At 38.7% G+C, this 18,733-nt stretch overlaps 1 protein-coding gene across 1 annotated transcript in view; it reads right to left on the bottom strand.

Moving 5' to 3' along the window:
• Positions 1 to 18,733, bottom strand: part of LOC135212978 (uncharacterized) — a 199,226-nt gene that overhangs the window by 40,415 nt on the left and 140,078 nt on the right. Inside the window, exons 2-3 of the mRNA XM_064246741.1 lie at positions 16,109 to 16,349; positions 4,216 to 4,306 (exon numbers count right to left, since the gene is read on the bottom strand). Of these exons, the coding sequence (XP_064102811.1) occupies positions 4,216 to 4,306; positions 16,109 to 16,332 (315 nt within the window). The 5' untranslated portion in view covers positions 16,333 to 16,349. The remainder of the gene's footprint in view (positions 1 to 4,215; positions 4,307 to 16,108; positions 16,350 to 18,733) is intronic.

Genomic DNA, 18,733 nt, shown 5'->3' with positions numbered 1-18,733 from the left:
ATATAGCGTTGATGGCAAGGTTTATCACTGATTATCATAATGTGGGTCGTCGCTGTCTTTCAGGTCGTTATCGGAAGGTATAGTTGCTATCAGACTGGGACGAGGCCTTCGCATGACACATAGGAGGCTCTTCACTTCCCTATTTCTTGCTTTTTCCACGTCTGGTCTTTTTAGTTTTCTGTGAAAGAAAACTATTGAGTTGGCTGTGTCTGTCTGCCCTCAAATATAAAAAATGGGGTTGCAAATTGATACGTTGATCATCCAGCCTCCTGTCATCAAACGTACCAAATTGCAGCCCTCTAGCCTCAGTAGTTTTTATGTTATTAAAGGTTTAAGTTAACCATGATAGTGCGTTTGGCACCGCTATAGGTGCCACATCAAATTGCAGCATTCTAGCCTCGGCTGTTTTTATTTTCATTAAGATTTAGGTTAACCATGATCGTGCGTCCAACAACACAGACCACCACTGGAGCGTGGCTGAAAGTTTCATGGGATGTGGCTGAAAGTTTCATAAAGCATTATACGCTATACCTAAAACTCTATTGCGCCGAAGAAACTCCGGCGCATTTTTCATTTGTTTTCTTTTGGTGAAAGTTTTCCGTTCAAATATCAGGCTTTCCTGATTTCTAGTCGACTGTGCACACGTCATGAACAGAGGTGGTGAAGATAATATTTAACTAACAATAATAATACTGAAGCCACATAACTCCAAATAATAACGACAATCATCGCTTAATTATTTGAAATAGTCGGGAATCCTTGATTCTTCACAGTTACTGACATTCGAAATAAAAAAATAAAATCTATCTTTGTAGATTTGATTTTTTGGCGAAAACATGATTACATCAACTGTTTGTTTCAGCGTTTTATTATATGAAGAAATGTCATAATTCACGATGTCTAATTCTATATGTTGCATTCAATGGCTTTTTCACGCTTGATTATTGTCTTAACTTACATTGTCATCAGGATCTTAATCGGCAGACCGTGAATCGAGATATTGCCAGAGGCCAAAAATCTATGGATTTTGCACAATACATTTCTCTCCTCGTCAAATTCATATCCAGCGCTTTCGAAAGGTCACAGGTTTAATGGTCTCATAGAAAATGGGGGTGTATGGCCAAAAATTGAAATTGTAAACTTTAAATTATATAAATAAATATATATAAGTATATATATTTTTAAATATATATATATACTATATATATATCTACTTGTATATTATGTTACATATACATCACCACACACACACACACACACACACACACACACATATATATATATATATATATATATATATATATATATATATATATATATATATATAGTATGGTTCACCTTGCAAGGAGCCCCACAATGTCCTCAGTCACCCATATCTTGTGACTCCTCTCGTGTTTTTCTGGACACTATAGCACCGCTGTCAGTGTGTGTGTGTGTGTGTATGTGTAAGGGGGTGGGGGGTGGGAGTTGCCCCTGGTCACCGCACCCGCCCGCCATGGATATGAATAATAGAACATTGTTTTCTTTTAATAAGTCATTATTAGTAGAAAAAATTTGCTTAGTTAATTATTTCAACAACAACTATAACAACAAATTACTAACTACTACTGCGTGTATACACGCATACATATATATATATATATATATATATATATATATATATATATATATATATGTATATTCGTATGTGTGTACATGTTACATATACGTATATATGATAATCTTAAGTCTCCCCCACCCCGACCAACGCCCCGCTACATGAAAGATTTATAGATCCGCCACAGCCCGCTGTTTCATCATCTTTGACATTTCATCTACCTCCATAATTATTAATCTCCAAACTTCTTAATTGGATGATCATTCCACCAACTCGACAACCTCTTTCACTCTCAATGTTTACATATCCGAGTCCTTCAACCCACCTTCCCACGTCATGTGTAGATATTTTTTTTTCAGCGCAAGAGTTTCACTGTCGCCATTCAACAGACATTGGCCTGAAATCAAGAAAATAGGTGGCTCAAACACTTTCTGTACTTCAAAACCCCAGCTTTCTTATTCCTGTTCGCCTCTGCCAGTCTTTAGCAGAATTCTCATCATCATCCTTGTTTCACCTTTCTTATATTTATTATCTTCTGTCATAATTCACCCATGCATAACATTCATTATGTCTATGCCAGTCAACCACTTCCATTTGTCTGTCATATAAATGAAGATTCTATTTAGCCATCTAGCGATCATGTGCTCATGTTCTAACTATAACACTGACGTTCAGTATTCCCATAAAGTAAACGCTTTCAAACTCTGATGAAGACTTATTGTCCTCTAGGAACTGAATCATATCTACACACATGACTTATTCCAAGTCCATTCGCAATTCCTTCTATTATCCTATACACTGGCACCTGATTGCCGTTCCTTCTTGAGATCTTTTGTGGGTCTATTTATAAAGATAATAAAAAGACAAGCAAATAGCTTCCCTATTTAACACACGCCTCGCTATCGTTAGAAAATGTATTGTAAATAAATACCACTGTACCAAATACACCCTCAGCGTCCTTCGCCTGCGCCTTTGCCTTAACCCGCACAGCTCCTCTTCCATCAGTTCTGTTTCAGCTCTTCTTCTGTCAGTTCTGTTTTCTGTTTAACGTCTTCAGTCACACATATTCAGTGGTCCTTCCCAGATATGTTTACCAATGCTACGTCCCTGAGATTCTTACAGTTTTCACTGTCATGCTCCTCTGTATATTGGGAATGATTCCACTGATCCACGCTCTGAAGCCCTGTTCTTAACAGGAATCACTGTTCACCCTCATCACCCAGAATCTCATTGTAATCCATGGTCCGTTAACTGCTATTACCCTCTACTCAGTGTGTTTTCTTTGAAATGTCGGATCTTCACTAGATAGTGACCCGAGCAAAGTTCGGGGGGTCGTTATTTAGGAATAATATTTCTTGGGGGTCATTATCGTTATCATATTTACAATCTTTTGTTTTTACGGTCATCCCCAACGGGCTTGTATACGTCCTAAACGAAACCGCAAAGGTGGGTATACATACTGAGTTAAAGTGACCCTTGGGGTCACTGTCTAGGAAGGATCCGAAATGTCTCCTTCACGTGTTCAATAGCCATTCCCACAACCAGTGTCAGAGTTCCGATTACCTCTTCCGTTGTGGTTACTGTCCTCTGCCTTCAGCAGGCTCAAATTGCTCAGATCTTGGCAAGAACGGATTCTTTTAACTCAGCCTCTCTCCATTTTCTTACATTTTCTGTGTGCAATGACTTCCCTCCATTGCAACGTCTTCTCTCTTTTTACAGTTCTCGCTCACGTTCACCTAAGGTATCCCTTTCCATCTTTTACTGGTTCTTATCTTCCTTTCCCTTCCTGAACACGTTCCTTCCTTCTGCTCTGCAATTACACTTCAAACTACCTCGCGCTTCCTGCGCTAAACCTCGCCTATTACTGTTCCACCAGGTGTTCATTATCGACAACCTCTATATTTACTATATTCATACTCTTTCCGGTCCTGTTTGCCGAAGGCAAAAGAGGAGAGAGAGAGACATTTAAAACAATCTCGTCTCCATATCTGGAAGATCGCTGGTCTCAGATCAACTCTTGGGTCTCAGATTTCGAAGAATATCAAACTTCCACATATTATCTCAATCTAACTTACGTGTAAGGTGACCTAATAATAATAATAATAATAATAATAATAATAATAATAATAATAATATAATGATGATGATGATAAAAATCATGATGATGTATATGTCAAGAATATTTGACTACAATGGAAATAAATTGAACTGAATATAGAATTTAGGCCAAAGGCCGAGCACTGGGACCAATGAGGTCTTTCAACGCTGAAACGGAACTTAACAGTAAAGGTTTGAGAGGTGTAACAGGAGGAAAACTTCGCAGTTGCATCAAGAATCAATCGTTAGGAGAGGCTGGAAAGTAAGATGGGAGAAAGAGAAAAGGAAAGGAGGTACAGTAAAAGGAATGAAAGGGGTTGCAGCTAGGGGCCGAAGGCACGCTGCAAAGAACCTTTAGTAATGCCTAAAGTGCACCGCATGGGGTGTACTGACGGCACTACCCCAATACGGAATGACTACTGTGGAGAGTGGCAACTGAAGCAATGACAAAGAAAGCATCATTGTTGAGAATAAATGACCACCACAAAGAAAGAAGCACTGTCAAAACGATTTATACTCACCACAGGATGGAAGATATTGATAGCAACGCCATCTCCGAAGACCACCGTCACATTTTCGCCTCCGTAGGCCTCTTCGCTGTAATAAATCCACCTGTTGTAAAAGAGATAATTGAAAAATAAAGTGCGCATTAGTACGTATGCATTTCTATATACTGGAAGCTTTCGCCAACTTGATCAGTTGGTCTCCTCAGCAAGAATAAACATAGATGACATAGATGATAGAAATAATACATTCAGGACAATACCTTTGAAAAATGGAAGTTATAAAACAACTTATTCTTTCAGTAACTCCAGAATTGGTGCAAAAGGTCTATTAGTAAATTCTCTGGGTTCAACGTCGTGGGCCAGTCGAGGTTCGCGTATGGATGTTTTGTCTTAGGCCCCGTCCACACGGTCGAGCTATGGTCGACGAACTTTGTCCGATGTGACGTCAGAAGAGGAGAAACAGCCGGAAAAGTCAGAACTTTACCGCAGTTTCTCCGCTTCTGACATCACATCGAACAAAGTTTGCCGAGCAAAGCTCGGCCGTGTGGACGGGGCCTTACAGCTTGTTGGGCCTCCGTAACTGGTGAATGTGGTGGTTCTTCGGTTGTACCAGAAATCGCTCTCTGTTGTTCAATACTAATGCCAGCACCCTGTGGTAGGGGTGTAAGAATACTACCACCGTAGGTTCTGTGTGACTTAAAAGACGACTAAAAAGACAGCTTCTGCCTTGCAGTCTCACTCTTTTAGTAAAAGGCTAGGCCAACTACCAATAACTGTGGAAACTGCTGCCTTGCAGGTGGACTTTTTAGTCAAAGGCGAGGTCCACCGCCAGTTACTGTGGAAACTGCTGCCTTGCAGGTGGACTTTTTAGTCAAAGGCGAGGCCCACCGCCTGTCATTGTGGAAACTGCTGCCTCGCTGGTGGACTTCTTAGTAAAAGGTTAGCCCCTCCGCCAGTAACTGTGGAAATTGCTGCCTCGCAGGTGGACTTCTAAGTAAAAGGCTAGGCCCACTGCCAATAACTGTGGAAACTGTTGCTTTGCAGGTGGACTTTTTAGTGAAAGACGAGGCCCACCGTCAATAACTGTGGTTGGTAAGAGCAAGGGGATGCGGTCATAAAAACCCCTTTGCCAAATAATAAACCATGCCTGATGTTGTAAGGAAAGGCCCATCAGGCAACCGACCCTTTAGTGCAGGGATAACGGTGGGAAAAGAAGTTCAATGCTACTCTCTACTTTATTTTCCCATTTAAGATCACGTGAAAGTGATGATATCAAATAGAGATCAGTGAGCGACGAATGAATCAAAGCTATGTCTGAAATTATTTCACTAATATTGACTCTCACTTGAATCATTAAATTACTGACAAAGATGGCGTATACCTTGAGAATAAACAGGAGGAGCGATTCCATTTGTTCACATACACATTGCAGTCAAGGTCTGTTTCTCCAACGGAGGCCGACTCCAGCATCTGGGATATGGATGTCCTGGTAGGTGGTGAGTGCTGAATAGCACTGGCTTTGATAATGAAAATAACTTTATTTGAGTTTCATTCATTGTTATCAAGCAGAGAATGGCGATCTAACTTTTGGAATTCAAGGAGAGAGAGAGAGAGAGAGAGAGAGAGAGAGAGAGTCGCTCTCTTCAAAGGATAAGAGCGTAATGCTTTGTTGTTCTGAGGTGATGTTATGATTTGAGGTGGGGGGGGTGAGAGGGGGGGAGGTGTTAGTGTCGGTGGACGGGGGAGGGGGAGGGGGAGGAGGGGGCGTTGCCGTTTTGTAATTGGGGAGCGCCGAAGCGGCAAAGCCTCAAAAGAAGATATCTGTCGAAATTTACGAGGGCTCTAATGAAATCCAAGTGGCATTAAAGAAAGAACAAAATGTGGGAACAATATAGCGAGTTACACCTTGTAATTTTCGCGTGGGCTAATGACGGGCCTTCTGTTTTTTCGGCGGGATCTCTCTTGGCCTATCATCTTCGTTGGGTTTGGCTGTCGTTGTTTGGATATAGCGATTGCTTCGCTCATGTTCTGGGTGTGATTAACAGCCGACATTCTCTCCTTTCCCGCTTGCGTTATTAAAAGACTCTCTTGTCGGTCCCATGTCTGCCTGGTTTTTCGTCTGTCCCCTTTGGTGGTCGACTCTTTCCAATATTCGTAACTTTAGTACCGTTTCAAAATACAGCCTCATTCCATATCATTTTCCAGTCACTGATGTACCACGCGGTTATATTATCAGTGATATAATGCCATGGAAATTGTCTTCCCCCATTCAGATACAGACAAAAACACTAATCTTTTTTTCTTTTTTACCTGTAATTTATCCTCCGCCATATGCACAGCAACATTACCAGCATGGCTACGAGACGGTGACTTGAACAATGATACTAGTACTACGGATGGCGTTGGTCGTTTCATAACCAATATGTCTTACGCAGTGTTATTTCTCTGCGCACACAGGCCTGGCGTTTGTCATGTCTGTTTCATCTCGCTACACACTTGCTTGACTGCATATGCTAGCTTTCTGACCTATACGCAAGCAAGTCTTGTCGCGTGAGCGTTCACCATTCATTTTTATTTTGTTTTCTAAAGAGCTTACCGGCTGCATTTCTGAAGCTGTTCCAGCCAAGTTCCCGTGAACAGGAAGTCACGTGCAGTAACTGTAATTACTGTCTTTTTGATTTTGTACTCTATTTTGAATAATGCCTTCTTTATCACGCTTTCTATGTTATAGGTCTCACTATCCATAGATATTTGATACGTTATTTTTTTTTCTTTTGTCAATGAAACTTAAAACCGAAAAATGCGTACAGTTGTGATTGTTCAATTTGCCAACGATACGTCATGGATAGGCTGCACGGCAAAAAGCAAAGACGAAGTTATGAACGCCGGTTTAAAACCTCTTCTTCCGCGAACAGACGTCATCATCAAAGTTGCTCTTCTTTATGATGACTTGTATTTGACGGTATGGCTTTTCGACATATACCAATTTTCATCATAAGAAGTATTCTAAAAATACAGTTAAGGAGATTTCTAAAACATGCTCTAACATTTCTGTGCAGTGCTGTCAATGGGGGTTCAACTCCCTCCCTCTCTCTCTCTCTCTCTCTCTCTCTCTCTCTCTGACGGTCTGCAAGTGTTCCCTCAATACAATGGAACTGTTTAATTATCCGTGGCCGAACCTGACAATCAATCCTTTCGCGCCGATATCCTAAAGGTTGAAACAGAGAACTGAACTCCGTCTTATTGAATCAACACGTGATCTGTTATTCACCACTAGCGACCTGAAGAAAGCGAGCACATGAATAAAAGAAACAAGAGGCCGAGGGGAGGAGGAGAAGAGAGCAGCGAGTGGCGGCGCTACGAGAGAGAAAGAGAGGCGACACAGCCACCCTCGACGCGTCAACAGCAGTGTCACCATGATATATTCAGGTTCATAGCCTTGACCTGACCTGGTTATTTTGCTCTACACTCTACTCCATGACCGTTTGACCTCCTGCGGTATGTTGCCGACCTTTTTAACCGAATGGCGCCTTGTAACGGATGCTGATACCAGCGTTCAACTCGGATCTCTCCTTCGTTTAGTCAGTGAGTGTGTCAGTTGGACCCCCGCTTCTAAAACGTCTTTTTTTTTTCTTTGCTTTTTTTTGCCTTTATTCCAAGCGATGGTGCTTGAATTTTTATCGAACTAACATTATTCTGTTTTAAGTTAAAAAAAATTTAAATGATGAAGTTTAAGGCTTTTTGTTTTGTGTGTATGGTATTTTTACGTTGCATGGAACCAGCGGTTATTCAGCAACGGGACCAACGGCTTGACGTGACTTCCGAGCCACGTCGAGGGTGATGAACTTCTATCACCAGAAATACACATCTCTCACTCCTCAATGGAATGGCCGAGAATCGAACCCGCGACCACCGAGGTGAGAAACAAACACCAAACCTACCACGCCACTGAGGCGCTAGAATCTGTGATTGTTCTTTGTTGTCATTATCATTAAGATCATCTTATACATGTTCTTCTAATATGCTTAAAGCCTATATATATATATATATATATATTATATATATATATATATATATATATATATATATATATATATATATATTTCTGCATCTAGGTCTGACCTCGTAGCGGGCTAGTGCCGTCAGTATACCTCATGCCGTGCGCTGTAGGGATTACTTAACGTTCTTTGCAGCGTGCCTTCGGCCCCTAGCTGCAACCTTCTTCGTTCCTTTAACTGTATCTCCTTTCATATTCACTTTCTTCCATCCTACCTTCCACCCTTTCCTCTCAATTGAATCATAGTGCAACTGCGAAGTTTTCCTCCTGTTACACCTGTTTTAAACCTTTAACTGTCAATTTCCGTTTCAGCGCTGAATGACCTCATAGATCCTAGTGCCTGGCCTTGCGCCTAAATTCTGTATTCAGCTCAGCTCAGCAGCTGTGTCTGAGTACTTGGCTGTTTGCGTGTGTGACTCAAAACTAAAAACTGATTGATTTTCCTTAACTGAGACTGTCCAGCGAAGCACTGAGGCATTTTCGGCCTCGCAGTAACAACCTCAAACAGTAAAGGGAAAGAGCTGAAGCGGTTGGACAGCAGAGTAAAGAGATCTGGTGAACGAAGGAGATGACGTACAAGAACCTAAAGGGAGAACTGGGAGAACACACCACAGTTGCCCTGAGAAGTGATAAGCGGTAAAGAATATATTAGTTTAACCAGACCACTGAGCTGTTACAAAGCTCTTCCTAGGGCTGGCCCGAAGGATTAGATATTTTTACGCACCTAGGAACCAATGAGTTACCTAGCAACAGGACCTACAGCTTATTGTGGTATCCGAACCACATTATATCGAGAAATGAATTTCTATCACCAGAAATAAATTCTTCTGGTTCCACGTTGGCCGAGCTCGAGAATCGAACTTCGGACCACCGGACTGGTAGCCGAGCACGAAATCTACTCGGCCAACGAGGGACCTAGTGTATAACCAGAGGTTAGTAGTGAGCGTAATTGGTTACTGGATTCGATTACTTTGATTACTTCTGAAGATTCTAGTAATCGATCTCTTTTTTTGAGTAAACGATTATTTGTAAATGATTACTCATTGTATTTCTTTTATCACTACTGTAATTAGAGAATAAAAGCACATTGTTCTACAATACTAGAGTCGGATGTCCTTTGATAATTCAAATGTGATCCATCTTTGTTATTGCTAACACTACCTTTCTATATAATCTTTCTATCTTTTATTTTAGAAGATGAAAGTACATTTATGTTATCTTAAAATGTATACATGTCTAAATAAACGAAATGCTAAAGTTATTCATACATTTCATGCATGTTTTCATGCACAGACTCCAGAAATTGCTATAGAGATATAAAAAGAAGTTATTAGTCGATTACTAATCGACTACTTTTCACGAAAATAATCAGTAACCGCAATTACTAAAAAATCAGTGAGACGCCCACGACTACCAGAGGTGTCTGGCAGCAAGACTGACGAGAGGAAGCGGCAGTGGAGATAAAAATCATGATTTTTTGAAAGCAAATTTTATAGCTGGAAACGGCCGCTGCGACTTTTCAGCAAGGGAGTTTGGTAGTTGAACTACCGATCGGAGGGGGAATCTGTACCCCTTCATGGCCACATGACAAATATGATCAATTTGAATACATATAAGAGCCCGATAAATGAGGGCGAATAAAGAGATGCTAACTGATGCTTACAGTTTGAAACTTGTTGGCCTCCTAGGGAATGTTTAGAAAGCACCAGCTTCAGAATGAAAATTAACTTGCATTTTAACGCAACTCGGCTTAAGGACTCCAAATGATCCGCACAGAAAGAGACCAAAGCTTATTAAAAAATATGCAATTTCTCTTTTTATTTTTTTTTTTTTGCACTTGATTCTATCTTGCTAAATTGGATAGACACATTCGGCGTTTTACGAAAAGTGTGGATCCCCATGTTATAAGGGCGTCGCGTTTTTCACGAAAGTTTTTTTATTTATTTATTTATATTTATTTTTTTTTTACAACAAAAGAGCGGCTGAAATTTGTATCAGAAGCGCTTTAGCCAGACTATACCGTCTGTTGCCCTCTGTTCACCAACAGTGCTACCAACGCTTGAAAACTCTTTCAAGATCTTGAAAAAAATAACTCAAAGCTTGGAAGCCATGAAGTGAAAATGTGAAAATCTCCAAAATCTTGAAATAGGTATAAAAAAAGTCCAGAAACAGACAAACTAGGGAAAAATGAAAAACAGGTTCCGGTCAGACAGCTGCTTAGTGTTCTTGTCACAACTTTCTTATTCTAATTATATGTGAGAGGTTTCGTTTAGAAGAAGACAGTGTCACTGCTATGTTGCGCAACATGGAGCCAAGGGAAACAACGAGCACTGAAAGACAGAGGGTGAAGTCCGTCATTAGTCTGCCCTGAACTTTCCTCCTTAAGTGTCTGAGTGATCATCAGCTTGATGACTTTGCAGGAAGAATGGAGGGCCCTTTTTGGGCAAAGGAGACAGTGCATCTCATGCTTTTTCAGGAAGTACCTGAAATCTGGCGTAATTGAAGGAATATATTGGATGGAAATGGTCAGTCCAGGTTCAGTTTATTGTCTGACTTCATGCCTGTGTTGAAAGAATATTTCCCCAGTTAAATCTGGTGAAAACGAAACAAACGCCGCTCTTTTGATGGTAGGTTTTGTCGCGCTTTTGGACATGGTTTCAACCCGCGCTTTCGTAATACGCTCTATAGGCCATACAGTAGAACGAGAATTTCGTAATGAATTAAAATTCTTCTGAATGATATATGAAAATGGTGTAACAACTGATCAGACCCATTCCCTCCCAGGGTATAAAACATTCTGTTTTGTTGTTGACAATCCCATAAGTGAAATTCTTGCATTCCTTGTCATTAACAGAACAAAACTTCCTATGTATAAAAGCGCTGTGATCGGGTCCTCCAGGCGCCTCAACTCTCTTCATTAATTACCTGGCCAATGAACACTAATTATGAGTCGTTGTCTCATGGCAAACACTTCACAAGCAGCACTGGAATAATTTCATTATTAGACTAAAACGCTGAATACATATTTCTTATCAATGAAGCATTCATATACATTCTTCTGATTTTTAATACTAAGTGACGAGGAGGCCTTTTGTGATTGCCACAAATAAACCATTTTTCTTTTGGTTACTTCGAATTAGCGATACTGCATAGACTTCTCTCTTCTAAGCGAACTTTGCTTTTATGAACTCAGTATTCGTACAGTCGTTAGTGTTGTTAGTAATGCCACAATTGGCTTAATTTAATTTCAAGTCATGATTATGATAAACAAGTCAGGTCATTGTCTGAGACATACTATATTTACTCCTCTTGTGATTGGTAGTTCCAAGAACTAGCGGACTTTTACTACGCTCACGAAGTATTGCCACATGTCGCTATCTCGCAATGCTCCTCTGCCATCATTCATATTATAATGTGTCCATCTACACCTATCGAAACTGCTTACAACTGCAGTGGTATGAAGGCAGTCATCATATCTTTCACTTAAATGGAAAGTCATTAACGTAAGCTTGTTCATAAGAGAGAAGCCATTGTTTCCAAGGCTTGAAGTAATGAGTATCAAAAACAGACGACTCTTACTAATAAACTATTGTGGAAATAGTTTAGTGGTCGTAATCATAAAATCTCTCCTTATATTTTAACAAAATACATATCATTACTTTATTTACCCACGAAAGGGATTTTATCTTCGTTTCTGTACTGAAATAGCTTTTCATTTTAGCACTATGCCTAAACATTAGTTTGCCACGGAAACAGCTATGGGGACAACCAATCAGAATTCAAGTCACGGTCGATGTCAGCAACCAGTTGAAGCGCTGCTCAAATTTCCCGCCTAAAATTTCCCGCCTAAACTAACGGTACTTCGAGAGCTGCTCTTGCTTAAGCGTGGCTGATTAAAAAGCACAAAAGTGTAGTAACTTACGCCTTTTATGATTTTATTTTTATTTTTTAGTCCATATTTTTTTGTTTGTTTGTATGTCGAGTCAACTCTTGAAATTTATTGGCAATAATTTGCAACGTAATAAAGAAAATGAAGGAGCTCGGATGCCTCGTGGCTTTCTCAGAGTCTGCAGCCTAACCCACCATGATGTTTTATATCGTAATTATGAATATATATTAAAAACACCCTCATAACAGAGAAAATTAGACAGACGAATTACAATAAAATGCAATAATTATTTTGCATATCCACAGGTTCTTTAACTTAAAAATGTATTTACAAATAGATAGGGAGCTTAGTTTTAGCAAATTTGGCAAATGTATGGCGATCTGCAATATATTTCACAGTTTTCACTATAAATGTTTTAACAAAATGGAGTAACAGAAGCCTCTACTGATAATAAGATATATTGGATTATTTTGCGCCGCTCAGAGTAATTGTGAGTACCCCTCCAGATACTGCAAACTGCTTGCAGTGCAAACGAGATTTGGCACCTATACATAAATTAGGTTCGTTTTTTCTTACCTCAGATGCCATTTATTTCCTTTTTATATATATGTTTAGATCATAAAATCCGATGACAGAATTTTCAGTGTGTCCAAAATTGATTGCAAAACCACCTTTTTTTTTTCTTTAAAGCTAAAAGTACAATAGTAAAAAAAAAAAGGGGGGGGGGGTTGTCTTTGAGAAAGGTAATTGGCTGCCTCATCATTTACTCTTTCCCGTAACTGGTCATTCAAACGCCTAGAGGCATATCCTACTATCACAAAATCCTGCAACTCTATTCTGATTGACTTAGCTTCTTTAACATGAAAATAAATAGAAATGGAACCATTCCAATGAATGACGACTTTATGGGAACACTAAGTTCTTGAAAGGAGGGACATCAAGTTTATTAACAAAAGATAAATACCGTTGTTTCCATAACTCAAGGAAATGTGCATAAAAGCAGATGCTATTTCTAGCAGCATCGCAAAATCTCAAAATGAACTAACGAACAGATATCACACTCTTTGTATTTGCAAAAGTACTCTTAATATTTCAATATTGAAAATAAATAACGCCTTGGTTTCACTTTTGCCTAAAAATGGAATTCATTCCGTGTTTTCTTTTGGAAATGAATGAGTTTTCTTACAATAATTTAACTGTTCGTAGATAGTGTTCAACATGATAACAATTACTAATTGCTGTAGTTTCCAGCACCCTATCTATCTCAGGTTCTGAATTTGAACTTTTTTCTCATCTGAATCTTTTGTTTGTTTATGTCGCCCATTTCGACTCCAGAAACTTATTGACAGCACATAACCTGAAATATAATTAAGATAATCAAAACCCTGGAGGCCATAAGGGTTTCCAGTCTTCTGCGGTGAAACTCATTATAGTCTTTATATTTTAGTTTTAGATAGATGCCAAACAACGCTAGCATAGCCTACAAGATTGACACCATAATTTGCAAGAATTCTGTTACATACTGCAATTCTTTTGCAGACTTGTTTGTTTGTATGTTGATTTTACGTTGCATGGAACCAGCGGTTATTCAGCAACGGGACCCACGGCTTTACGTGACTTCCGAACCAAGTCGAGAGTGAACTTCTATCACCAGAAATACACATCTCTAACCCCTCAGTGGAATGGACGAGAATCGAACTCGAGGCCACCGAGGTGATAGGAAAATACCGTACCAACCACACCACTGAGGCGCTTGTGTTAGACTTATATAGTTGCCATTACATGAGTCTGATAGGAGTTTTAAACCCTCTATCAATGGGCAAGTTTCTGAAGAATTTTAACCGTATAATTCTCCCCGCAAATATATATTTCTAGCTTGGCGATACAGAGCAAAACACCAAATAAGGAAAGCTCGTACCCATAATAATGTAAGACATTATAGTTTTGCAAAGCAATTTCAGTTTTTTTTTATCCCATTTTTATAGCTTTCCCTCTTCCTAGGATTACCACATTTATGCCGTTTCTGTCAGGTGCGCGCGCACACTCACATATATATACTATATATGTGTGTTTGCGTGTGTCTGTGTATATATATGTATGTAATATATATATAATATAAATTCTTCTAGTTTACGTTGCTATCAATATTGTGGGGGTTAATATATGTGGAAAGAAAAGTCATATATATATATATATATATATATATATATATATATATATATATATATATATATATATATATATATATGCTGTGTGCATGTGAACTTAAAGAAAGTAAAAGACAATTTAAGTGTAATCCTGGAGAAAGGAAAGTTATAAAAATGGGATAAAAAAAAACGCTAAAAGTGTTTTGCAAAATTATCAGGATTTTTGGTTTGGTATTTGAATTTTAAAATTACATTTGCAAAGATTGTTCATAAATTATCATAAACATACGAATACGGACACGCCTACGCACGCACACACACATGTACACACACACACACACATATAAATAAATATATATAGAGGTATATATATATATATATATATATATATATATATATATATATACAAATATATTATATATTTATATATATTCATGAAGGTGACTTTCTCATTGTGATTCGAAGTACAAAACCTGAATTCGGGAGGATTATTTACAACAGAGTCAACTTGACCTCCCTAGATGCTAAGTGGATAAGTATAACGTCAAATTCACTTAGACCTATCGAGCACCAATCTTCCAGTAGCTTTCGTTCACCAGACAATGACTTAATCTTTCGATACACACAGAGAAATTCTTTTTTTATCGTTAGAATATCATGCTTAATCATACGGGTAGCATTATGTAAAGAGCATCACAAGGGAAACCCATTTTGGATGGATGGATTATGGAATTTAGGGCATAGCCCAAGCGCTGGGACCTATAAGATCATTCAGCGCTGAAATAAAAGTATGGCTAGATAGAAAAATGAGAAATGAAATGAAAATGATAAACTGATGACAATCCTGCACTTGAACAGGACTGTACAAACATCAGCAAAAGGCCATTTTACTCTCCCCCCAGCATTCCGATCATCCAAAGTTATGAAAGATCGTTTTGGCCAGGGGGCCAAACCCATTTTGGGGAAAATGTACAAAACGTCCTGAAAAATAGACATGACACTGCTGGGAAGAAGTGTTCACCAAGAAACTAAAGCTTAAATGGAAAAAGGAAGCATGGATACTGATAGTGAATATCTGATAACTGTCGAAATTGCACGACGAAAGAAAAAAATACAGCTTCCGAAATGGATGTTAAAACACACCAGAATAAAAGGAAAAGTACTTTCCAAGATCTCGACTTTGCTCGTGACATCAAAAGTCAACTGATTCGGATAGGCAAGATGGAAAACAGGTGAACACAAGCGTCTCATTTGCAAGGTTTATTGACGTCTAACTAACATAAAACTAATGTTTTGCTCAACGACATTACCTGCCAGCTTAGCATCAACAGAACAACCGTACACAGAAGGACAGACGAAAGAGAGAAAAATGTCAATAGGACTCTGTTGCATTAGGGGTCCTACTCTTCGAGATCAATGGGCCTTTGACATGGCTCCTTTCCAGCCTATAACGAGAGAGAGAGAGAGAGAGAGAGAGAGAGAAAAGTTGTCTATCTACCTTAGACCCATTCTAGGCATTTTTCTGTTTGACACCACTGACAATGAATAATCATTTTGTACGGGAGTGTTTTTCTGATCTAAAGATCCACAAATGAATAAGGTTAGATGAATTACAAAATATGCAAAGAGATGGATGGCTTCTTGCCCTTAGTAGTGTTTGTGTTTATGACAATATTCCAACTGAAATCTAACGATTTAGACTAAACTCACAAAACCTATCAAAATTTGTGAAAATCTACGAGGAAACTCAAATCTAGTAGTCCTCTGTAAACCTGAATGTTAGGTAACTTCTTTAAATGGCAGAAAGTCACTTACACTCCACTCTGCCTGAGACTCCTCCAGTCTTCTGAAAGCGCTGGTGTGTGCCAGTACAGGGTTCTGCTCTCGCCCTGTTGGTCTTCCTCGGTGAAAAGCTCCACAACCTTATCTTCTTCAGGGTCGTAAATACTCGTCAGGGAATAAACTCGGGACAGAAAGTGAGAAGATGCTAAAAACCATAGTAGAGTAGCTTTCCACTCTCTAGTAACTGTGGAACGCATCTTCAACAATTGGTGATCTGTCAAGGAAGACATAAATGGATAAATTGTCAGATATAAATGATAAAATTAAAAGATTCCTGGAATTCACATGAAATAAGTTTATCACTCTTTCAGGTCTTGACTTTTACAGAGAACCATATCGTCAGAACTGACTGAAAAGTAAGACAAGTGTGAATCAATGGAACGAGATAATGCTTAGTGAAATGACAGAGACACACGATGGGTAGTTATGTTGTATGGCTGTTTTACACTTACATATGATGGACGAAATAAAAGATTGTCAGATATGTGGTAAATAAGGCCAAAGCATAAGCACTGAGGCCATAACAGCCATTGAACACAGAGCATAGAGTGGCTAATACTAGTTTATGATTCAGCGCTAAAGTGAAAGATGTTAGAAATATCTATAAGAAGTGACTTTTGAAAGTGAATGTTTAAAGGAGTAAGAGGTAGCGATGCAAACCATGGAAATTTAGAATACAGTCGGTACATTCTAGAAAATGTAGAAATGTTACATATTCTGTACAATAAGGAAGTTGAGGCAGGAAAAGCATTCGTAAAAGAATTGAGGAAGAAAAAACGTGTTTCTGGAAGACAAAGCGACTGTAATGAAGAATCATCGTTCTTCTATGAAAGCAAACTGGATATGGTTGCATGCAAATGGAAAAAAAAGTACAAGCAACTGAAATCAACTGTTTCTTTACATACGGAGCAGGAGAGGTTGGAATGGCAAGAATAAATAATAATAATAAATAAAAAAATAAAATTTAAAAACCAGATACGACGAAGTAAGCGTAGAAATGTTATCACGGAGTGGAATATAGAATTTAGGCCAAGCCCTGGGACCTTTGAGGTCATTTGGATTAAAGAAGGAAATGGCAATTAAAAGGTTTGACAGACGTAGCTGGAGGAAAAACCTCGCAGCTGTAAACAATTATCAGAGTGGATAGGAAAATGGAAGAGAGACTATAAATGGAGCTACAGCAAAATGAATGAAAGAGGCTCCAGAGGGAAAGAGCTGTTGCGACGAATTGAACTGAAGGAAGGAGGCTGCAACATTCCAACTGAACCACTAGACAGAGGAGAGGGACGGCTGGTATAGTGAGGTGGGCTGACGTGCTGCTGATGAGCTCACTGGGTATAGAAATATGTTTTGGCTATTACCAGTAAGGCTTATCAGGGATTCATTCTCGATTCTGCAGTTGAAGGATGGCTGTGTCAGTGACTTGTCTCAATTTAGCCTCAGCTCACTCCCTCTTAAAGACATAATGCTCTCATGATGAATATATATATATATATATATAATATATATATATATATATATATATATATATATATATATATGACTGGTAAAATTTGTCTATTACAACAGAATTCCATCTAATAAAAGGAGCCCATAAAAATGCCAAAATATAGAAAGTAAGTTCTATATTTTCGACTCTGCTGTCTCGCTCTTCAGGTACGTAATGAATGGGAAAAGTTACAGAAAAGGTGGTATTTATACCAAGTGATCCATCCACAGGTAGCCACTTAACTAGGTCACCCCAGTTGATAATTTCTGTTTTAATCTTCCTGAGCATTGGTTAAAGGAAGATTTTATCAATGATATCTTAATCCCAACAAACCTGTCTTTGTTTGATCAAGGCCTACTCTATCGTCTGGCTCTTGTACCGACATTTGCTGCTATAAATTGTGTGTGACAAATTCCAGCTTATTCTGTGGTTATGGTTATTTATATGGTTAAAAATAGCTGAGATCTGTTGTCCATACCTAACTGACCATTGTATTAATCTCTGGGGAAAGGATTTTTCTGTAAAACTGAAGTAAGATTGGTCACAGTCCAGGCGTGGGATTTCGTATACTCCTGCGTCCTTGAGGATATTTTGGCATTTTTAAGGGGCCCTTTTATATGTATATATATATATATATATATATATAATATATATTTACATGTATACTTACATAAATCTGTCCGAAGGCAGTGAGAAAGCCTGGTCAATAATATCAGAAAAAGAGACCTCGGCTGAGCGGAATAGTTTTGTGAAGGCATGAATAAGGGATATGAAGAAAATAATTCAACCGACAGACCAGAGGTTGATGAAGACTTGAATGTTCTTATGGATGAACTCTGGGTTTATGACGTCCAATCAGTAATAGCGAAAATTATCAGATGGAATCACTGCAGATGATCTGAGCTGGAAATGAAATATTACCTCGTATACTGATTAGAGTTTTTTTTGTAGAATATGGAAGGAGGGGACGAAGCTGAGATATGCTACTACATATACATATATACACTCACAGACACACGTATACATATATGTGTGTATATATATATATTTATATATATTATGTTGACCGTATGTATAACTATAAACCCTACTATCAGACATGCGCATCA

Source organism: Macrobrachium nipponense, chromosome 42 (genome assembly GCF_015104395.2).
Source record: "Macrobrachium nipponense isolate FS-2020 chromosome 42, ASM1510439v2, whole genome shotgun sequence".
NCBI classification, from domain to species: Eukaryota; Metazoa; Arthropoda; class Malacostraca; order Decapoda; family Palaemonidae; genus Macrobrachium; species Macrobrachium nipponense.
The sequence above is the reverse complement of the archived record's forward strand: the minus strand, read 5'-3'. Positions and strand labels throughout refer to the sequence as shown.